Source organism: Orbicella faveolata, unplaced genomic scaffold, assembly GCF_042242905.1.
Source record: "Orbicella faveolata isolate gen_17 unplaced genomic scaffold, um_ofav_v1 contig_1, whole genome shotgun sequence".
NCBI lineage: Eukaryota > Metazoa > Cnidaria > Anthozoa > Scleractinia > Merulinidae > Orbicella > Orbicella faveolata.
The window spans coordinates 12,045,096-12,067,621 of NW_028301536.1; the positions used below are offsets into that span (position 1 = coordinate 12,045,096).

Consider the following 22,526-nt stretch of genomic DNA (forward strand, 5'->3'; position numbering starts at 1 on the left):
ATATAGACAGCGCTCTCTAAAATGTTAGCAAAATATAGAATACAGGCCAGAGTCCGCGTTCTTGGTGCTGACGAAAAAAAGCGGGCTCTGAGGGTGTAAATGCGTGTCCAGGACTGAAGTCGTATATGCCCTCCTACGGTCTTAATTGACTCCTTAAAGTAACAAGCTTACCTTCACAGCCGTAGAGTTCCATTGTGACCTGTGGACGTTTGATCCAGTCCTTCAGCAAAACTCGTATGTACCTTGCAGTGATGTTATGCTGCAATCTGTGCTTTGATGGGAAGAAGCGATTCTCTGAAGGAGTCTGGAACGTCTGTAAACATAAACCATGCCTGTTCTACAGTGATTTTTCCTAATGATAAGCAAATAATTCTCTCAATGTAAGTTAAGAGAATTTGGTGTTCCATCAAGACAAGTATGCTTAGTTGATTTGTTGACACTTCAGAAATGATCGAACTGAATTACCAATCACCACTTTAGGTCGAGCCGAGCAGGAAGTTATTTGGTTAGTGGTCATGAATAGCGTACATACGGACGTGCAGTCCTGTCCAAGCTTTCTCGGTGAAGTACCATTTTATCATATCAACTTCATTGCGCTTGTTTTTGTTAAAAAATCATAAAGTTTTGAGATAAATGTTTTACATTACGTGCTTAATGAAATACTATGGTATGCGGGATCAGTTATGTCAAACGCAAGTGCACCATTAACTTCTAGCACAGTGTTTACGCTTTCTTTCTGTGGTATGGTAAACTTCTGCATTATTAATTACCGATATGCTTGACAATTTACCTAAAGTGCAAGGGTAAATCCGTTTTCCATTGTTTCAGACCAATTGAGGATTAAAATGTGGCTTCAAAAATCAGGCAATTAAATGGTCGGTCTCGACATTACCCTTTTACCGCATGCGTAAAGCTTACATCAAATCTACAAAATGAATTTCTTAATTTTATATCAAGCCTACAGCTTACTTGCGATTGTTGCAGACACGAACAATGTCGTAAGATTTTGAAACACGTTTCAAAACCTAGGACATTCGTAACCTCGGGAAGTGTTACATGAGGTTTACTGACTGCTAACGATTCTTTGTATGCTGGTAAATCGTTTTTCTCAGGGATATCGATAGCTTTTTCGAGTGAATTCTTTCACCAATAAGAGAAGGCAAAGTTTCCTGGTTACGTTCTAAACCTTTTTTTACCTTTAAAACGCCATTTTCCATGTAAGAGAAAAAGTCACTGCCGTCCCTGCTGTAGTTTAAGGCAAATTTGGTGATCCAGTTTTTATTGCTGCTTGAAAAACGTCCTTTAATGGTTACAGCAGTCAGTGTTTTCCCTCCAGGACCCAGGTCGACCTGAACGTACTCGTCCACTTGAGGTTGCAACAGAAAGTAATCGGGTTTGTTTAACCGAGTACGAATAGCATCATAACTTGGAGTAGTCGTCAGAAGAGCATAATTAGGAATGTCAAGATTTTCCATACCAAGAGCATCTCCACAAGCTGGAAAAGGAAACGAAGAAATGCATGAACAACGGGAAATATACATTGACGACCTTAAGCAGCTTTTATTGACTCACAACAGCGTCTTTATTTCCTATTCCCTGGCGTTTTTTTTGATTTTTTAGTAGTGTTTTTGTGATGTATATTCCCGCTATCGGGAATCTTTAAAACCTTTCTGCTTAACTGAAAATTATCCTTGAAATGAAAGGTTACGAAAAACATTTCATTTGGGATTCCGATACAGATATACTGTTTCCTTTCAAGTTTTACTTTTGCCCTCTTAAAACACACTTATTTAGCCATAAGGATAGCATTGCCCCAATATCAAAATTAATAAGCCTTAGCTACATCACAGAAACAAAGGTTACATTGTTTTCGCAAGAGACCATTTGCCCACCTTGACATCCGTAAAGTTCTACTCGCATGCAAATGTGTCGGTGCCAGCTTTGAGGAACAATTCTGACATGGCGACCAAAAATCGCAGCTCCCAAAGAAATGAACGTCACCTCATGTGGATTCGAGCTACCAATAAATACCTGAATAAAAATAAACAGCAATCGATCTATATTTTTGTGACAGCATTTCTGGTATAACGTTTCTTTAAAACCTCTAATACACTCCTTTTCTTTTTACGTTTTTATTTACACTTCAACGGCTCACATCAATTTGTAAAACAATAGGCTAAAAATTAATAAATGGCTATTAAGTTTACATGAGTAGCTGACGTTATACTACAAGTGACAAAAAAGAGAACTACACAAAAAGACATCAAGAACAACTGGAAACAAACAAAAAAAATGAGTGAATCATTTCGTGATTACAAAGAGCGAATCAAGCTAAATTATTTCTTTGGTTACTTACGTATTTAATCTATCTACATAATAATTTGATTTCTGGCCAGCACTAAATATCCATTTCATTTCAAAATAATCCTTCTTATTTATTTTGCCCTCAGTTTCATAAATTATTTTTTAGCTATTTTGTTTTGATAACCTTTAATTTTAGGATGTATTTTGTTTCTTCTGCAGTCCCACAAAAACAGCTTTCCAACAATAATAAAGTAATTTAATTGAAGGGCATTGCTCCGATATTATACCAAATAAAACATTCTGCAAAGGAAGACGAAACTGTTGATTTGATAAAAGGCACGAATAAGATTCAAAATCGTTCCAGAATTGCCTTGAGTACGGGCATTGGTAAAGGATATGGTATCTTTGGTAAGTTTCTGGTTCGGTCACACAAAAAGTACAAACATTGTTTGTTCTGTAACCAGTTTCGAATAATTTTTTATTTGTGTGGAGTATATTATTAAGCACTTTATAGTGGAAAGTCTAATACATCCTCAAATAGCCACTAATTGGGATTATGTTAGATGCTCAGTGAATGACATCCAGCCTGACTTGCAAACTGTTCTAAAGCTAGACTGCAAACAGTCTTTTCCTTTTCCAAGCATGCCACGTGAATACAGGAAAGCGGAGCAAATTCCTCACTCGTGTGTCTCCTAATTTGCATCCTTTTAACTTTTCCAATCGCCTGGAGGATTTCTTTAACAAAACCAGACTTGCTGTAGCCTATGCTAAAATACGTTCAACGCCGGTGGCGTAAACCTATTCTATGACCGTTTCCTCCCCGAAAAGATTGATTCACCCGTAAACGCCGGTAAAAGTTTGGAGGCACACGAACAAAGCCACACATACCTTTGAAACTCCATCATGCTCATGATCTGTCCATTCCATCCCATCTACACTGTATGACACTGTGAAACTCTTCACCCAAGCGCTCTCCACAGTAGGATGTCTACTAACGCCCTCTTTGCCTTGAATACCAAGGCTGTGTATTTGATTCACGTGACCCAAATCAATCTGCAGGTTCTGAGTGTTATCGTTATTTTTGGCGCACCATGCTCCACCTCCCACTTTAGCACCCAGTCTCCCCATCCACGGCAGGTAGTTCGTTCCGAGCGAACTGGAAGCTGACATAACTTCATTTGGTATTATCCACTCTTTTAGTCCCAGGGGCCAAGTACATTCTAAAGAACAGATATTTCATCATTAGTCGAATACATACTGAAAGACCTCTTTGGTAAATCGGGCTTAACTATAGATGCAAATCAGACTTTAAACTGCCAGCTCAGCCAATATTAGCCAGCTCTATATCTGAGTGAAAAGAGCTCGCCTCTATGGTAACGTTGTAGTGAAGTAATTCGAAATGGAACTTTTCGCAGACCTTCATAACCATAAAGCTCTACTCTCATACAAGCCAAGTCAGTCGACATCTCAGGAAGGAACCTGTAGAAACGCGCTCTTATTTCCAAAGCAAGTGGAAACTTGAAAGCTTGCGAATAATCCACGGGTACCGTGAACTCCTAAAAAGAAACAGTTTTTCTACGATTAGTCTTGCCGTGCCTCTATTCCAACACACATTTATCTAGAGCACTTATAGTTGGGTAACGAGGACTGTGCGCGAGATAATTCAACGGAAATCCTTAATTCCTATGATATCACAGACAAGAATCTCCAGGAATTCAACATCACGTAGCCCTTAAAAACACTAAGGAATATTTTCCGATTCTTCATTTACTAAACTTTATTTACGGTGATCTTTGCACGGTGATCTATCTGCTGACAGACATTGAGAGTACACTCCGGTTAACAGCTCTCCCCCAAGACCTTGGGTGTGACCAGCCCTCCTCTCACCTTTACGTTATTAACTTGTGGAGGTTCTCAAAAAACTGCGGAGCGAGATAAAGGAGAGAGAGGCTTGGTGCACCGCGTTTCTCGCCAATTTTTCGCGCGCCATTTTTGCTCGCTGAGCCTCAAGGACTCAGATTGGCTTTCTTATCTTGCCTGATAGGTAACTTTTGCAGATTTGTGCAATGTTTTTTGTTCATGTGTACATGAATCTTTAGAAGCCTTCGTGTGGCGGATCCAGGGGTGACTTGGCCTCAGAATGCCGGGAATCCCATTTCCGAGGACCTCGACTTAAAAACTGTCTGGGGTAGAATGACCCCTACAGGGGACCGCCTCAGACATTCCATATCTCAAACCCCCTTCTCTAAAATCATATAATCGCCCCAGGCCTTAGCACGGTATCTCCGTCCAACGTCGTGCACTGTTACAAAGTTTTCTGTGATGGAATTTTGCATACTCAATTAATTAATCAAGAGAATTTTATTAAGTCTTGAAGTTTTTACTTTTCAGCTCATATCGAAACATTTCTTAAAACCGCTTATAAGTCCCTACTGAGTATAAGCTCCTGACTCCCCTAGCTATTAGTTTATACCGGCAAGCCATCATAAAACCCTTAAAAAAAACTGAATAAATCAGGTTGTGCTGTGTTCGTCACCATTTCCCCAGCAACTGTTGTATATTTTCGCCAGAATCCGCCGTCGTTACTTGAAGATAGCTTAAATGTCGTCACCATGCCTCCTCCACTTTTTCCCGCCACTGCTATTTGGTTCACAACTACGACTCGACCTAGGTCGATATGCAGATAGGGTGATGAGTCGGAAGGTGCGGCACACCAGCCTTTCGTATCAGGTACCACATTTAACCTCGCCATCCATGGCTCGTTCCCAGATCCTGAGTAGCTCGATGAAGTTATTTTGTCGTTTTCGATTAGTCCTGATGCGATTCCCATGGGATGTGACCGAGCTGTCAAGTGAGATGCATGTAAAAGTTGATTGTCAACCCCGGTTTGCAAGCGCTAAGCTTTAGAAGAAACATTTAACAAAATGGCCAGCACAATGAGCTCTAGCGTGTTGTAAGTTTAGATACATTCGTGGTGTTTCTAGCAATATATAAAACACGAAAGACCGTGTTTGACCACATTTCTAAACACCAAGAAGGGAGTTGAAAATACGACGCGCCGCGGAGTATTTTTGAGAAACTTCGAGGTGTTTGGAAATGTGGTCATACACTGTCTTGAGTGTTTGATATGCCTTTTCGATCGAAACTAAAACTAAGGAGAAAACGGAAAAATAAATCGTAAAAACCTGTGCCAATTAAGATCCGATATCCAAGCACCGTTCACATTACCTTGATGAATGAGCCCGACTTGGCACTTGTATTTATTTCCAGGTTATTTTAACAGATTAATGAACCATCACAATATGCCATTTGTTTCCCTCACTAGGGAGCTGCAATCCGACAACTAAAGAAATTTGACTTACAAAATATCCTTTGTAATGAAAATCTTCACGTTTTTATTTCACTTTACTGACCAGAGACAGAGTATGTTTGTTCCATACCTTACCGTCCCTTAATCAGACTACTATACATTATTATAGTTTGTTTGTTAGAGGTCAGCATTCTCCATAAAAATAAGTAGTTTATGTTTACGACTGAATCCCGAGACCTGGTACTAAAATAGCATGGGTGCATTTCCAAGAAATGTTTACTTACTCTCACAGCCGTAGACTTCTAATCTTATGGAAATGTGCTCCACCCACTCTTTCAAAACGAAGCGTACATAACGAGTGATAACTTGGTACTCCAGGACATTTAGTACAGTAATATCTGGGCTTGTATTGCCCGCCATATCCTGTGGAACAAAGAGAACAATGCAAGTGTCTAAAAGAGAGCAGTTTCTTTTCTAATTTCTGTTCCACTCTTTTCTCCTTGCCGAAAGAATAAGACTGCCGTTTCTTTTCAATAAAAGCTGGCAATTCTGGTGATATTTCCAACCTGATGATTGATGTGATTGCCTTGTAACTGCATGAGCATCACAATTTCATGCTGAAAATGAACTTACCTTAACTTCTCCGTGTTCTTTGTAATAAAACCATTCACCTTCCTGTCTGCTAAACGCCAGTCGATAACTTCTCACAAATGCCTTCCCTCGATATCTGCCCTGCGTGGCGACAGCAGTGACAGTATTCAATTTTCCCAAGTTGACTTGTAACACGACTTCTTCCCGACCTTAAAAACGAAAATGAAAAAGATAAACTAAACTAAGCATCATTTTTAGGTAGTTTTGATGATTTTTTGGGAAAAAACAGTGTCAAAAGTATGGCTCTCTTTCTTCACCCATGCACATAGTGCGCTTGGACACCAAGATTGAAGTATTAAGTGATCATTATATTACGTGAATTGCTGAAGGTAAAGTTAGTATTTCGAGATTTTTCCAAGACAAAACGACAGGTTTAAATAACGTCTGCCAGACTTTTTCGATTCGTTACCCAGCCTCGTGCATGAGTAATTCGTGATTTCACTCATACCACAGCCTCAGTGTACTGGCCGTGTACTTTGTAATAAAACTAGGCCATATTTTGAGGCTTTCATCGACACTAATATGTCATTAGACAAATTTCGATATATTAGAATTCAGCCTAAAACAGTAGACCCCAGCACGTGGCTCTGGGGAAAAAAACTACAGAGTTTGTAGTGTTTATTTCCCAGAGCCTCGTGTTGAGGTCTATTGTGTTAGGCTGAATTTTAATATATCGAAATTGGTCTGTTGCATTTTGAATTTTGTCATTTTGCATTTGTGTTTGAGTAAAACTCGGGTAGGGGAATATCCTGATTATAACGTCATCGTTTTCGCAAAGCTTTGTTTTCAAAGCGTTTACCGTCCACATTAACGAAAACGCAAAGCCGGCGTTTTCAAATCCGTCCGGTTTGAAGATCGTTTTCGAAAAGCTCCGTTTCCGTGACGGATTAGTGTGCACGTAAAGCCTAATAAGCGAAATAAAGCTCCGATGTTAAATTCCTTCGGCGTAGTGTGGACGGGGATTTTGCAATTTAAAGAAAAGTCTGAAATTGATGAAGAATGAGATTCGAATTCTTGCTAAGTTCCAGACGTGGCATTCACGGCTAATTATTTGGAACTACACCAAGGTTTAGTCCACTGCAAATAACTTCCTTTATTTCTTGACCCATGCAGTAAGTTATACGAGAGAACAAATGCTGTTGAAATCTGTTGGAATCTGCCGTTTTAATCTTAAAAAATGTCAAGATCAACATTTCTATACGCACCTCCATAGAATTGACTGCTCCCTTCATAGTTTAACCTTGCATTGAAAATATTATCTAGGATAGTTGACTTTACGTTTTTTCTAGGTATAGAGAAGTCCTCCATTCCCAGAGGCTGAAAACAAGCTGCAATAGTAAAAAACAACGCTGAGAATCAATTGAAATCAGTGCACTGTAGCAGTTTTAAACCGACTAGAAATTGATTGGTTTACATTTAAAAGACGTTCACCTTAGTTTAAGACACAGATAAAGTTCAAAGATTTTCCTGAGCATAGGATTTGAAAAATCACCTTTGCATCCGTAAATTTCCACTCTCATGCAAATTCTGTTGAACCAGTTCACAGGACGAAGACGGACATAGCGAGCAATCACAAGGTCCCCCAAATCGTGACTGACAACAACAGAGGTATTACTGTTCCCGGAGAAGACCTAAAAAAGGTTAATTCGACAATTTTACTTAATACCTTATGACTGAGCAAATGAAGATAAGAAAAACTGAAACTAAGATGACTAGCTTGTAGTTATTTACTTTTATTGTAAATCATGTCGAGGCCCCAAAGCTTAAAGGATCCTTATAAAGAGCGCTTTATGACCTATGCAATACAGGTCTCCAAGCGGGTGCGTTCGATGTTTGACCGATCTCTCTCTCAAAACTATCACTGCAGCATTATGACAAATTGAAAATACACTCGTCCTTTCAATGCCTAGGATTGAAAGGAAAGTCAACAAGAATTTTGTTTGTGAGTGTGCAGACTTGTATGTATATATATGTGTCGGGTTGTGGGCTTCAGTGGCACTCCCTTTGGGACCCTTACAACCGATTTACATGCCCAGGGTAAATGATGTATTTCATGTATCAAGCAGGAAATGAAAACTCTGTGTAATTAAAGCAAGAAGACTGGAGATACATTTACGTAAAAACGACATCACGTAAACATTTCCACCATTTCATCATTTTATCACTTCGTCTTCATCATAAGCGCCGGTCGAGAAAACAAACATTCAAAAGTCTTTAAGTGCTATGTGCCATGTCATTGCACCATTTTTTCTTCTCACCCTCGTCTTGCCATCCTCTGTGTAATTCCACCAGTCTATCGTATCTTGTCTAAACTGCATGATATAGCTAGTGACCCAGGCATCCGGGGTAATACATCCGGGCACAGGGTATTTTCCTTGGGTGGCTACACGTTTCACACGATGCAAGCGTTGTAAGTCTATTTCCAAGTACTGATTCTCGTCGTTTTTCTGTGAACACACACAAAATATCTGTTGTCAAGTTTTTCTATTTATGTATAATTTTTTCGTCAAGCCATCGTGTTGCTCTCTCCTCGCATAGGCCTTTCTTTGTTAAATTAGGAAAGACGTTATGAAGGTCAGGGCCATTTGGAGTATTCTTATGTGAAAGGGGTAAAGGTATTTACTTACTCCTGCACACCAGGCTCCTTCTCCCAGCTGGCTGTGTAACCTGGCCAGCCAGGGTTCATAATTTACCCGCAGAGCGCTTGAAGCTGTGATGACTTCGTCCGATATTTCACCGCTCTCCATTCCCAAGGAATCACTGCAGTCTTTTAACAAAATATAACGAAACAAGAACGAAAAAATTTTTAAAACGTCTGATGTTTTACATTTATTCTTAAAATGCTTTCGTGGAGCATTGTTAAAAGATAATTTTATGTCATTAATTGGTACTAATGATTGGAGTTTACAAGATATCAAATAATATCATATCATCATCATGTCATAGCAATTTTTCTTCCAAGGGGGAAAGGTGCAATGAGGTTAACCCTATGTAAAGCACCAACCCGTGAGACAAGGCCAGACCACAACACCGAGAACTACGTGCCCTACTCTTTGCGATAAGTGTGTGGGTTCTTTGACGTCCCCTTCTAACCATGTAACACTGAAGATGCAAAAGACGGGGCCTACGGTTTATAACATAACAAAATATAACATAACATAACATAACATAACATAACATAACATAACATAACATAACATAACATAACATAACATAACATAACATTACATAACATAACATAACATAACATCCATCAACCGAATTCACATGTCGTAAGTACATTACATCACTATACCTTCCTTAGCAAACACCTCCAGTCTTAAACAAGGATGGCTCACCCAGGTTTTGGGGTAAATACGTAAATATCGTGCACGAAGGTTATACTTGATATCAACTTTAACCACATCTTGTCGATGAGCGTTCCCATAAAACACCTAAAACATAATATAAGGTATGAATACTAGGTCGTCATGATCTATAAATTGGCAAGGAAAATGATTTTGTCAAGAAGTCTCTTATGGATACATTGCAACGGAAAAAAAAACGACTGTTTTCTACCCTGCTATTGAAAGTTCGAAAGCACCTTGGTTGTCTAATCATTCAAGGTTTTGCTTGTACCTTTAAGTCTCCGACCTCTGTATACTGCTTCCAAAATATCCCATCAAGACTTGAGCTAATGGTAAATGTTTTGACATACTTGTCCTCGGAAGAATGAGACTGGATAGCGATCGCGTGAATAACTTTGACAAGTTTAAAATCCAGTTGTAGAAACTGAATCTTGTCTGGATCAGTGCTATCTGCACACCACGATGATCCAGGGGACTCGTCGTTTATTTTAAGGCTTCCTTGCCATGGCGTTAAAACAGATCCATCGAATGCGAACACGTCAGGATATTCAAAATTTCTGGTCGTTTTTGAAGCGTCTATAGATCGTGTGCAAACTGCAAATAGAAAACCGTTTGATTATAGTAGTTATTGAAATCGATAAACTATGCTCTTAAAGTAAAGTGTAAAGAACAAAGTAACTAAAGTTGTGAGTAGTATGGCCAGAAGCTAAAAAAGGCTTGGCAGCGAACTCACTGTAAGGTTTGTAAAAGCATCCCGTCCAACCTGACCTTAGATACGTAATTGACAAAACAATGGCGGGAAATAACCATTCTAAACTTCTGAGTTATTTCTTGACGCTGACTATGTTCACAAATGAGAAACAAGAGGCGCTTTTCAATAACAATGTCATCTGAGTCTGATCATTTCATTGCCCTTCATGAGCGGATTGATTGGTTCACATACGAGCAGGAAATGACGAGTGATTCTAGATGCTAACCTATGCATCCGTACACTTCAACTTTCATGTGTCGCCTTCCAAACCACTCTTTGGGCCAAAAACGCACGAAGCGTGCTGTGATGTTCCTCATTAGGAAATGCTTTGTTACTGTATTAGTAAGGGCGGCACTTGTAAATATCTACAGTAAAACAAAACCATCACATTTATTACAGCTAAACAATATCGGGAAAATTGCTGTTCAAATGCAACACCTTGGTGGCACTTAATCTATCGTATTACAAAGGGTAAACAAAAAGCGGCCATACAGCCTCCTGGATACAGTAAAGCATAGCATTGTACAAAAAAAACATGAAAACTGGAGATTGCACATCGTTGTCGGTGTGGGCCAAAATCGAATTCTTTGAAGGTGTTTTAGTGATGGCAATTTTCTCATCGACCTAGAAGACATGAGGATAACCTCACAGAGAGAAACGAATGCACCTAATAGTCTGCGATCAAGACATTTTCCCTTTTCCCTTCATGCCTGTCCATGCACCGTCCTAACGTTAAATCTCATATTTACCCTGACGTCACCGTCCTCTCTGTAATCAAACCATTGCAAACTATCAATAGAAAATGACAACTGGAATTTCACCACGGCTGTCTTGTATGTTTTGCGTCCTTGAGTTGCCACAGCAGTGATCACATGATCAGTTATACCAACTGCGATCTGCAGAAACGCGTTTCGATCTGTGGTGGCTGCCATCCACGGGTATGTTGATGAGAAAAGTCGACCTCTGTAAGGGTAATATCCACCATGAAAAGAAGAACTCAGGACTGATTGGTCGGGAATGTGATTATCCTCCATGCCGAGAGCAGAGGAACAAGCTGAAGGGCGAAATGAAAGAAAAAGGTTTAATGATAACAGAAATAAGTAATAACAATCATAACAACAACAGCAACAACAGCACTTGATTACGACAAACGAACGATGATGATGATGATGACGACGACGAACAACAACGAGTACACACACTTTTAGTTAATACCATTTGATGATGATGATGATGATGATGATGATGGTGGTGGTGGTGGTGGTGACCGTGATGACGATAACGATGATGATTTTGGTTACATGCAACCATATTCTTGTCAACGACCTAATCATCAGCAGAACATGACTATGATACATACGTTATTTCACGCAATGTTTTCAATAACAGCCTAACCTCTGCATCCAAAAATCTCCACACGCATACAAGTCCATCCAGACCAAGTAACTGGTAAAAACCTCAACTGCCGAGAAACTATTCTCTTGAGAAACGTATGACGTACAATTTGATTGCTTTGTGAATTTCCAGTAAATATCTGCAAACAAGACGAAATTAATTAATACAACTTCAATTTGTTTTATTTAGATTACTTACCTCAACGCATTGGAGCTATAAAATTCGCAACGGCCGTGACAGAAAAGGCACCCCACCGTAGCACCACAACTTCCTAAGAAAGATTTTCCAAGAGACATTCCATTAAATGCTTAATATTCTTTCAGAGGTTAATCCTATATGTCAACCTTTTGATCGAGGTGGTTATTTTTCGTCGGTTTGCCAGCGGATTTGCTCACCTTTGGGGTGTTTCCATCCTCAATGTAATTCATCCAGGTCATTTGCTCGTCAGTGAATGATAAACTAAAGGTCGTTACCCAAGCCCGAAAACCAAGAGCCCATTCAGATATTTCATATTTGCCCTGAGTAGCCACGCCTGTTATGATGTAAGTCTGAGCGAGATCGACCTGCAGGTACTGGGCGCCATCATTTTCTTTTGCACACCAGGCTCCCTCGCCTTCTCTACTGTAGAGCCGTGCCAGCCAAGGTTCATGGTCCACGTCATACCATGATGAAGCTGAAAATGCCATATTAGGGACCGCGCCTCGCTCAAGACCGACCGGATAGGCGCATTCTGGAAATTATAAACACCAATGTTGATATCTCAAAGTTGTGAATTATCAAGCAAATTGCATTTTTTTTTTTTTAAAACAACAACGAACACGAGGCCAACAACAGCAACGACGACGTAAAAAACTGAAACAGCAACTAAAACAATGAATGACTTATTTTTATCAAGAGAGTGTGTAGAGAGTCGAGAAAAGGAATTCAAAAGTTTTTCAAGTCATTTTTAGAGTATCGTTATCGTTTGGTTTGCGAGTGCAACATCGCCATTCCTTGTTCCAGTGGAAATCTGCCAAATAAAATGTGATTGGTTCTCACATCATTGTCTGTTTGCTGAAAAAACTCAATAGCACGTGCCATTGAGAGCGAAAATTCCTCTTGATTTTAGTCTTATAAGCATATTTCCGACTAATTCTTTTCAAAGGTGATCAATGAACTCAAAGACATCATTTCATTAAAATAACTGAAGGCAGCGGAACAGGAGTCCTTTAACTTTCTCTCACTAACCCTAGCATAGTCGGGTTTGATATAGTTCAGTATTTTGTCTCTTTCCACCAACCTTCACATCCATATACTTCAACCCTCATACAAATCGAGCCACTCCAAGTTTCAGGACGAAACCTCAAAAATCTTGCTGTCACGTGTTTGTACAGTGAAACCTCCTTTACTGTGTTTTGATCTGTATTACCGTTTAGGATCTGAAAAGAATGCAAATGTAAATGATTAAGCGTGGATGAGCGTTTCCTACCAACCTATGTGAGCTAATTTATGTAAATTGTTCTTTAAAATTTTAGCTGCGAATTAAAGAGAACTATATAAGCAATAGCCTACGTTTGGCGCGAAATTATGCTCGGATATTTGTCGGCGGACATTGTGTGCCCCGAGAAGCGAACAGTTTTCCACTCAGAATTGATTGTAAATATTAGGCAGACTCTGCACTCTTCTGCACATATTGCATTCCTCAGTTCAAGAATCGACTGGTTTACATGTTACAGAGGTTTTAATTGAGTGTTGTAAAACCAAAACCAAAGTAATCACCCTAGCCACTAACAAAGGGCACAGACAATACAGTGAACCAATAAAAACTCGGAGCAAATATATGTTGTCGGCAAGCAGCGCGGGAAAACGTGTGCGAGCAAGTCATAATAAAGTTTGTTCCACTTCTGATTAGTCGAGAAAATGGCGCGAGATTCTTAAATCAATCGTAGTAATCGATATCAATTAATGGTCGCAGAGAACAATTTGTAAGTGCGTTAAATGGATCAGGAGACGCTATCCTACAAGGTATACATCTGATTGCTTAAAGTTGAAATGGGAGAAAACGTTATTCCGGAATCCAGTTTCTTGTGCACTTTGAAGTTTCTTTGACCAATCGTATAACTCCGGACACACGTGTACGCTTCCCTTATGCGTCAGGATTGTTAAGGATCAACAGGGTAACATAATCAAACATCCTAACCATTGATTTGCTTTCGTCGAGAGCGTTCCTCCAAAATATTCCATCCACGCTGTACGCCAATCCGTAACTTGTCACCCAGAATGCACTGCCAGGGTGACCCTGAGTAGCGACACGTGACACTGTCCGACTCCTCCCTAAGTCGACTTGAAGATATTGATTGTTGTTATTTTCTCTTGCACACCAGGCGGCCTGATCATTATTCAAGCGACTTTTCCAGGGAACTTTTTCTGGTCCTCCGTCACTTGAGGAGGTAAAATGCTTGTCCGGTAAATCACCATTTTCGACACCAAGTGCGTCCTGACAAACAGCTATACGTATATAGATATACAAGATTAGCGGGAATAGGACACAGGATAATGATATAGTCTAAACTACAGAATTTATACGAAGGCGCATACTAGAAAACCAAGAGCAATTGCTACCCCGGGATAATTGAGAGCCAGATGGCTAAAAAAAAAAAAGAGGGGAGGAGAATTGGAAGAAAAAGAATCTTTTACGTGTAAGCAAGTTCTCTCTGAAAAGTAAGCCATACAACTACACGAAATCGCGTGGGATCATTCGGGACGGTGCCCAATGGAGCAATCTGATTGGTAGCCTATTTCATCCTATCCCAGGCGCTCAAACTACTAATGGCAGCACTTGAAAGGTTGAGTTCTCATTGGCTATGACCTCTGTCATAGCAGTTTTTAAACAGTTATGTGATATATACGTACCTTTCCCGCCATAAACCTCAACCCTCATGGCAGGATAAGTGAAATATGTCTCCGGAAAAAAACGAACAAGCAACGCTGTGACGTTGTGACGGAGATAGTGTTTAACAACAGTGTTCTCATCGTTGTTGCCAGGGAACACCTTAAAGGAGAACGAAACTCAAACATAGGACAAGGCGTTATATTAACTGAATTACAAGAATTGTGTTTTTATGGTATTTTCAGAATTTCAAAAGCTATTACCACTGGAAAGTACCTCGCGAGCACTTGGTTTCTTCTTCGCCGTTGGTTTCACTCTCGTTAGACGTGAGAAACCACCTGCTCGCAGGGTACTGGAAAGAAGATGTAGTAAAGACGCGCGTTCTTGCTACTGCGATAAATCTACCTCTTTGACGTCAATTTTTCAAAACCAGTTATACATTTAACTCACCCTAACCTGACCATCTTCACTGTACTCCATCCACTCGTCTCCCCACTTACTGAAACTCAATTTGTACGTCAATACCCAAGCTATTTCATTACTTTTTCCAGACCCTTGTGTTGCTACAGCCGTAATGAGACTCAGCTGCCTTCCGATGGAAATCTGTAAGAATGATCCCAGTCGATCAAGGGCTCCCCAGGTCCCTCCGATGTTATTAAGTCGACCATTTCTCGCTTGGTGAGACAAGTGGTGGTGCGAAGCTGTTAAGTATTCATCTGGGATGATGCTGACATTTTCCACCCCTAATGGTCCTGAGAAAGCTGCGGAAATTTAATTCAGTAAAGACGAGTTACTCAATACAGAGTTCTCAGAACTCATTGACGTGATTTTCTGAATCCAACCAAGACTAAAATTTGCTGCCCGTACCATGCAGAGACTTACACCTCCTGATCAAGGTACAGCTGTACAGTGAACTTGAAATAAACTAGAGGGTTCAAGCCCTGCAAGTCTCCTCTTGTTGTGAACAAGATGCTTCAATCTCAAGAGGTGTGGCCCTAATCTTCGTGGCCCAAGGGAGCCTTTCATTGTTTTGGGTTACCTCCTGAGCCACTAAACATGGTAACCTTAGCAAGATGCTGCACCATTCAGATGGAGCAAACCAGTCAATTGCATCAAAGATTACTGATTCTTCCAAAACTACCTTTCATTATCTCACTGCTAAGCTGACATTCAACTATCATTTATCAAACGCAGACATGATAAGTCACCCAAAATTGCAAACTCAGTAATGATAGTAAAAATATTGGTAAACAAGTGCTGACAACAATTTGCGCCTGACTGGGGGAGCAAATTACCCTTTGTGCAGATAAATTTGCATGAGAGGGGAGAAGGAGGAGAAAGTAAGGTTTGCCAACCTCTGCTAACCTGGCTATATCAACCCATTTCAAAATTACTTAAGATGTCTCACACTAACTTCTTGGGTTCATACAAATATCCAAGCTCTGTGCTCCCACCTCCCTGTAATTATTTTTAATTGATTAAAAAAACGTCCTTGTAATTACTACAATGCGCATACAGCAGTGCATCACAAAGTGTAAGCAGCATTTGTCAATATACTCACCATCGCATCCAAATGCTTCAACTCTCATACACATATCACCACTCCATGCAGTTGGGTGAAACCGCAAAGCCACAGCTGTGATGGGGGGCTCAATTTGGTGTTTCACCACTGTCCGCCGATCATTATTTGCATCGAAGATCTTTGATAAGGTGCAGGGACAAGCATATTCCACACACAAAAAAATTATAATAATAATAATAATAATAATAATAATAATAATAAACAAGTAATTCACATGCCTTCCTAAGAGCAGTAAGAGAAGAGCCGTATGTTTGGGAACCCAAAGAATTAATGTTATATGTTAATTGTACTTGCAGATAATCAAGTATAGTATAGTTAATTTCCCTAGTACAAGTAACAGGCCTAGGGCTTTTGCAAGTAAAATTCAGTTTTGTTTCTTCGCATGACTAAAGAAAGTGTCTTTCGTGAAATTTAAGAAGAGTAAACGTACAGTATGATACGCATTGCATAAGAATGCAAAGAATTGTTCAACTTGGTAATGTTTCTTTGACAACTGAACTGATTCAAACCATTCTTCTTTCTTTTATCAGGCTTAAACTGCGGCCAAAGTATTACATGGAGTTTAATCAATGCAAATGTCTATAGATGCTATACATTAATTCTAACACTGACAAAATCCCACACAACATCAGACTACCTTTATTCTTTTGGACAGAGTACTAGTACTTGATGACCAGCATTCAATGCCCTGCAATCCCAGTCTACTCAAATTCCACCAGGGAATTCCAGGCAATACAGCTGCAACTTTAGTATTTGAGTTCACTGTGAAGTTTTCAAACAAATATAGAGGTATTGTCTCACCTTAAGCTTATTGAATTCTACATAATAGGTCCACTCGCCACCATCCAAGCTGTATGAGAGCTTATATCCAGTCACCCACTCATCATAGTTATGACTTCCCTGGCTGGCAACTGTGGTTATTCGCCTCAGTTTGGGTCCTAAATCAACCTATGAACAAACAATCATAGCTAGACTATGCATTGCACTGGTCTCTACATTCTTGTGTTATAGATGTCATAGGTCAAAGGTAGAGATTTGTGGAGATTCGGGAGATTGCCAATTTTACCTTTTTTGACCCTAAAACAGTTGTTCAAAGTAGAGCTCGCGAATTAAACCGTAAAATTGCATCAAATATACAAAATTGTTTCCCCAAAATGCCAAAATTAAAAACAGCCAAAATATGTCTGAAAAATGTATTTTATACACTTTCATTTGTAATGTCCGGGAGATTTGGTGACCGGTGTATGTAAGACCGGCAGATTTGTTCTGCATCCGGGAGACTCCCGGATAATCTGGGAGAGTTCTCCTAACATTGGCAACGTTGAAAGCTGTTTTGAGCTTGAGGCTGAATTCTCGCGGATTCACACTGATCAAACGAAATTTCAGTCCAAACAAGAATTGCAATAGTATTTGACAAAAAGCAATATTATTATTAACCTGGATATACTGATTATCATCAGACACCGTTGAGCACCAGCTGCGTCGTGATTCATTGTTTAATCGACCATACCATGGACCACTTCTGCCAGGTTGCCAGCTTGTAGCAAAAACCGAGTCATCTGAGATTTGATTAGTAGAAAGTCCTAAAGGATCTGAACAATCTGCAATATTTCCTGTTTTGGGTGGGAGATAAAGGTAATGTTTCAGTCAATTCGAAACTTCAACATGCCCCTGGGGATTGAAATTCCCCATCTACCAACCAAATATTGTGCTCAAATGACTCACCTTAGGGTCATACTATAGGTAACAAATACCTCTACACCAGGGACAAACATGACGAAAATTAGTAATGGAAAGGAAATAAGATCTTTCTTGGTGTTTTCTAGCTTCTCGATGATTATGAGGCAACTTTTTCAAATCCCTCTCTACCTCTCCCGTATGGAGTCAAATATCCCACCCCAGTCTCAACCACAGAAGTCAAATTCCCACCCCCAGTTACACATCAACTAGCCAAATAACCTCGGTTATACGCGGGGAGGAGGAGGATGCTGATGTTTCTATTCGATCAACAGATAAAAGCAAATATATCAGCATGTTGTCACTTCAATTTATACGCTATGAAGACTCCAAAAACAAACTTAGTATCCCACCTCTTGTGACAATCATGATTTGCAATTGCGCCAAGAAAAAGGAAAACAAAAGAAATATAGCTAAAAATCTAGGAAATTTGATCCTGAGCGAGGGAGCCAGGTGAGCGCAAAATCTATTCTGCCTAAAATATAAACATGTATTTAAAAACTACATGACGAATTAGCAAGGCGACTGCTGGCTTAAGAAACACATCGCACAAAAAATTTAAATGATTTCATCAATTATGTGTATAGTTTGTGGAATGCAATGCGGGGAGCACCGAAAACTGAAAACTTAAGATTAAACTTGATAGGTTATAAAAAGTTATTGCTGGCAAGCTGAATTTGAAGGGAATCAATTATATGTCAATAAATCTGATAGGCTTTCTCAGGGTCTACTAACGGTAACCGTCATTGCGGCGCCATCCGAACAGTGATGTGCATTTGTTGTATTTGACAAAACAACCAAAGAATCATTCAATAAACATTTTTATCCAGCAATTCTACGAGCTTCTACGGGAACTTTTGAGAAGTTTTGTTTGATGAAAATCTTGGGACCGTTTGACCAGGCGCCAAAAATCTGTCCTATAATCGACACCAAATTTTCGCGACCTTACTCTTACATGCAAAGGCCATTGAAATCTCGTGTTGGGGTCTAAAAGGGATAAAAAGTTTAACTTACCCTGAGTGAGCATGGGAATCGTACTGGTCTAAAGCACGGGAAGCAACAATAACAATGGCTCAGTAAATGATAATCGACAGATTTATAAAGAATCGTAATTGCTGTGGATTTTTGATACGTAAGAGAGCCTTGCGGACGGAAAATTGCAATAAAAAGATAACGATACTGTAGATAAACTGGGTAACTAACGCACAATGACGCACAATGTTTCTCTATAATGTATGATGCAGGAGTAATGAGTGACTAAAATGACTTATTGCTGACGTCTTGAAACAGCGAAAGTTACGATGGTTAAACATAATGTGGGAAAATAAGCCGGGGACAAGAGATAATGCCAGGTAAGAGAGTTAATACTCCATATAGGCCTTTATTACCAAGGTAATACCTCTCAGGTTATTTTTAGATTATGTCGTGTTTTGGAAATCCTAGGACGGGCATAAAATGGCCAATCCTCTGAGGCGGATTTTGCTGACGCAGACAGTCCTGTCTTTACACTACTTGTACGTCATCCCCGGCTGAAAACATCCACGCCGCACGTAGTAACATCTGCGGGGAAACTAAGTCCATGTCTAAAAATAACTAAATAGGGATTACCTTGGGTATAAACACTATATGAGAGATTAACTGTCTCACCCTTCATCCTCTCGTGCGAGGGTTCATGGAACGGTTCTCGACCCATAGCTGATCTTCTATTCATTGTGTGAATGGAATTCTGTAAGGACCGTCATGCAGCTTTGAAATCCACTGATTGCAATAACTTTTTAAGCTAACTTCATTGTGTTTTGGCTATGATCAAGAGCGCTGTTCAATTATTAAACAGATTTTAAAATTGAAATGCTTCCTGGTGTTAGATTTAATCCTCAATGGTAAGATGACGGTGGATATCAAAAACGTAAAACCCTTCTTTCGTCTTCTTTGGCGGTGAGAATAAAAAAAAACAATTTGTGAAATACGGTAAATATCGTTTGCATTTCTCTTATAAGAGTTCACTTTAATTCATATGCTCTCTTTTCCTTCAAAGTATGTTCTCTTTTCGTTTAGTAGAGAACGGTCAAATTGAAAATAACAAGAGTTCTTATATCCTAAACTCGTACTGGTGTGACGTTGTGTAAAAACAGTTTGCAAACTTAAAAAAATGTCTACGAAGAAGAGTACTGACATGTACAACTCTTTAAGAGACAAAGTACAATGATTACTTCCTCAAGATAATATTTTAGCGTGTAAGATCAGATTATCTATTTTTCCCCCCCTTGATTTTTAACATTAGCCAAGAGCTAATTTTATTTAATTACTTACCCAGAATATAAGAAATGGATACATGACATTCAGCATTGCCATTTCTCGCTGCCTATAATCGACAGAATGAAGTGATGTTAAGACTCGACTCCAGTTCGGTCGACATGTCTGATGCGACCGTCAAGTGTTCTAAATAAGACACAAGGAATTGTTTGACTCCTATTGATTATTCCATTGCAAGTTTAATTTAATTTTTTTTTTTTTTTTGAGTAGGGATAAAAAATAAAGGCATAACAAACATAATTATGAAAAGACTGTTGAAATTCCCTGTTTAAGGATCGCAGCTTGAGCTAAAACTGCCAAGCACATAACGCTGCTTCTAAAAAATTGCAAGTTGTCCTGATACGTACAAGCACCAAGAGAAAATAACGGTCTAGGTATTTTACTTGTGACGAAGCAAATAGACAAAAAAGTTGTTAAAAAAACGCGGATACATATAATGGCTATTTTTCCTTTAAATGATGGAGGCTTCATTTTAAAAGTTAGAAAAAACTTCAAGCTGTGTGTATATCAATAATGCACAAGTATATGAGTGAAAAGCTAGATTATTTATTAAGTCACTGATGTCACAGACAACCAAAGTTTGGATAGGGAAGGGACAACCTCGTTCCCAGGGTCTCTCGTCTTAGCACCGCCTGGAGCGAGCGAGGAGAGACCCTGGTTGGGTCTGGTCACGTGGCACTTTGACAATTGAGAACATCAGGGAGGGGTCCTATGTAATCAGCAATTTGTCGCGTTGAGCTTTGTCGAATTCAAAGTATCGCGCTGCGACTGCCATTACCTGCGATGTTTATCAATACTTAGTTTTCAGGCTGAAATTTCGAATGATATCTATTCCAACGTTTACCTAAAGGTTAAGCAAGTGTGTCTCGAGGCAATTTAGTGGTCGTGATTTTCAGTGTTGCCGTCTTACCCACTGGATTTATGGAAAGTCAGTCATACTTCAACTGTGGATGTCGAGAAGCGCAATTTCATCCCGTAGTAATTGTTGTTTCTCCTTTGAATGCACTCGATCAAATTGATGTAAAAAAACATAAGAATGTCTCTAGGAAAACGTATAGCTTTCTCAAAGTAAAGCTACGGCAGTCTCTGGAGAAAAGCTGGACGAAGATAAATATGATATTCGTGCAATGCACTGTGCTTGCAAACAGTTCTAATCAAATAGCCGGGCACGGCGTCACCTGCGGCTTCACAATATAGATTGCAAGTAAGCAATATGTTAACGGAATATTTTAATCTTTGTCCCAGGAGAGCCAATACTTAGAGCCTTAAAACATATCTTGCAATAGAAACGAACCTAAACAAAGTATAAGCACGGCATGGCAAATTACTGAGGTGTCAAACTCTGAGAAGCGACGTGCAGTTAACAGCGGAAATCATGCAGACCCACGACCTCTAAATATATGCTGTAACACAGTCAAACAACTTCTCTTCTCTACTTATGATTTCCATTTCTTCTAATAAACGGCATAAAAAGTGCCCCTCAGAAACGCGCGTGAAGTAAAGAAAGGTCGAGTGATCGAAAATTAAATGAGAATGTGCATAATTGTCACGAACCGTTGGAGTCTCGTACACTAATTTATTAACGACACAATAAAAATTATATTTTTCTTTTTCTAGCCTCCTTTCGGTCGAAGATAAATCCAGTTTATCAGCAACGATGGCCAAATGCATACCACGACGAATTCGTTGTATTATCCTTCGCCCTCTGTGCTGCAATGTTCGGTGCGCCGACGGCACGGTGAAACTTCAATAAATCTTTCACCCTTTCGCTCCTTTCGAAATGACTTTGGCTCTCAATGATCAATTAAAAGGCCCTGAATTCTCTAAAATTATTTAATCGCCGTTCACAAGACCTAGCTAAACTTCATTCTGAGGTAAAGATGAGTCGAAGATCTTCCATACACAGCCTCGGCCGTGGTGTGCAATTCTCCATTCGCCTTCTTGAAGAGATTTTTACAATACGTAACGTCCTTCACTGAACCATACAACCTTCAGCGACTTGGATTTCCGCTCTCAGATGATGGATAAGTTTTCCTCGGCGTTTGCAGAATGTAACCGCCGGATATTGCCGCAGAGCATCATATCGTTCTTGGTTTACTTTGGCGGCAAGACATCCCGCACTCCCGTAGGCTAAGTATAGAAAAAATTCCTACTAGGCCGCCAATCCCTTCAATAATTTAATTGTCATCTCCCAGATTCTGGGAGACACGTGACCAGACCCAGCCAGGGTCTCTCCTCGCTCCCTCCAGGGGGCGGTAAGATGAGAG

General features: G+C 39.7%; 1 protein-coding gene across 1 annotated transcript in view; it reads right to left on the reverse strand.

Moving 5' to 3' along the window:
• The window catches only part of LOC110039790 (uncharacterized), a 29,355-nt gene extending 9,057 nt beyond the window's left edge, over nt 1–20,298 (reverse strand). The window contains exons 1-27 of the mRNA XM_089289397.1: nt 20,257–20,298; nt 18,961–18,988; nt 17,647–17,822; nt 17,011–17,157; nt 16,189–16,327; nt 15,078–15,388; nt 14,651–14,789; nt 13,938–14,245; nt 13,038–13,176; nt 12,154–12,488; nt 11,759–11,897; nt 11,113–11,417; nt 10,590–10,728; nt 9,884–10,206; nt 9,561–9,699; nt 8,893–9,032; nt 8,524–8,712; nt 7,758–7,896; nt 7,471–7,593; nt 6,248–6,414; nt 5,899–6,037; nt 4,841–5,148; nt 3,722–3,860; nt 3,193–3,524; nt 1,893–2,031; nt 1,197–1,495; nt 172–313 (exon numbers count right to left, since the gene is read on the reverse strand). Of these exons, the coding sequence (XP_089145523.1) occupies nt 172–313; nt 1,197–1,495; nt 1,893–2,031; nt 3,193–3,524; nt 3,722–3,860; nt 4,841–5,148; nt 5,899–6,037; nt 6,248–6,414; nt 7,471–7,593; nt 7,758–7,896; nt 8,524–8,712; nt 8,893–9,032; nt 9,561–9,699; nt 9,884–10,206; nt 10,590–10,728; nt 11,113–11,417; nt 11,759–11,897; nt 12,154–12,488; nt 13,038–13,176; nt 13,938–14,245; nt 14,651–14,789; nt 15,078–15,388; nt 16,189–16,327; nt 17,011–17,157; nt 17,647–17,822; nt 18,961–18,988; nt 20,257–20,298 (5,065 nt within the window). The remainder of the gene's footprint in view (nt 1–171; nt 314–1,196; nt 1,496–1,892; nt 2,032–3,192; nt 3,525–3,721; nt 3,861–4,840; nt 5,149–5,898; nt 6,038–6,247; nt 6,415–7,470; nt 7,594–7,757; nt 7,897–8,523; nt 8,713–8,892; nt 9,033–9,560; nt 9,700–9,883; nt 10,207–10,589; nt 10,729–11,112; nt 11,418–11,758; nt 11,898–12,153; nt 12,489–13,037; nt 13,177–13,937; nt 14,246–14,650; nt 14,790–15,077; nt 15,389–16,188; nt 16,328–17,010; nt 17,158–17,646; nt 17,823–18,960; nt 18,989–20,256) is intronic.
• Between the last annotated feature and the right edge of the window lie 2,228 nt (nt 20,299–22,526).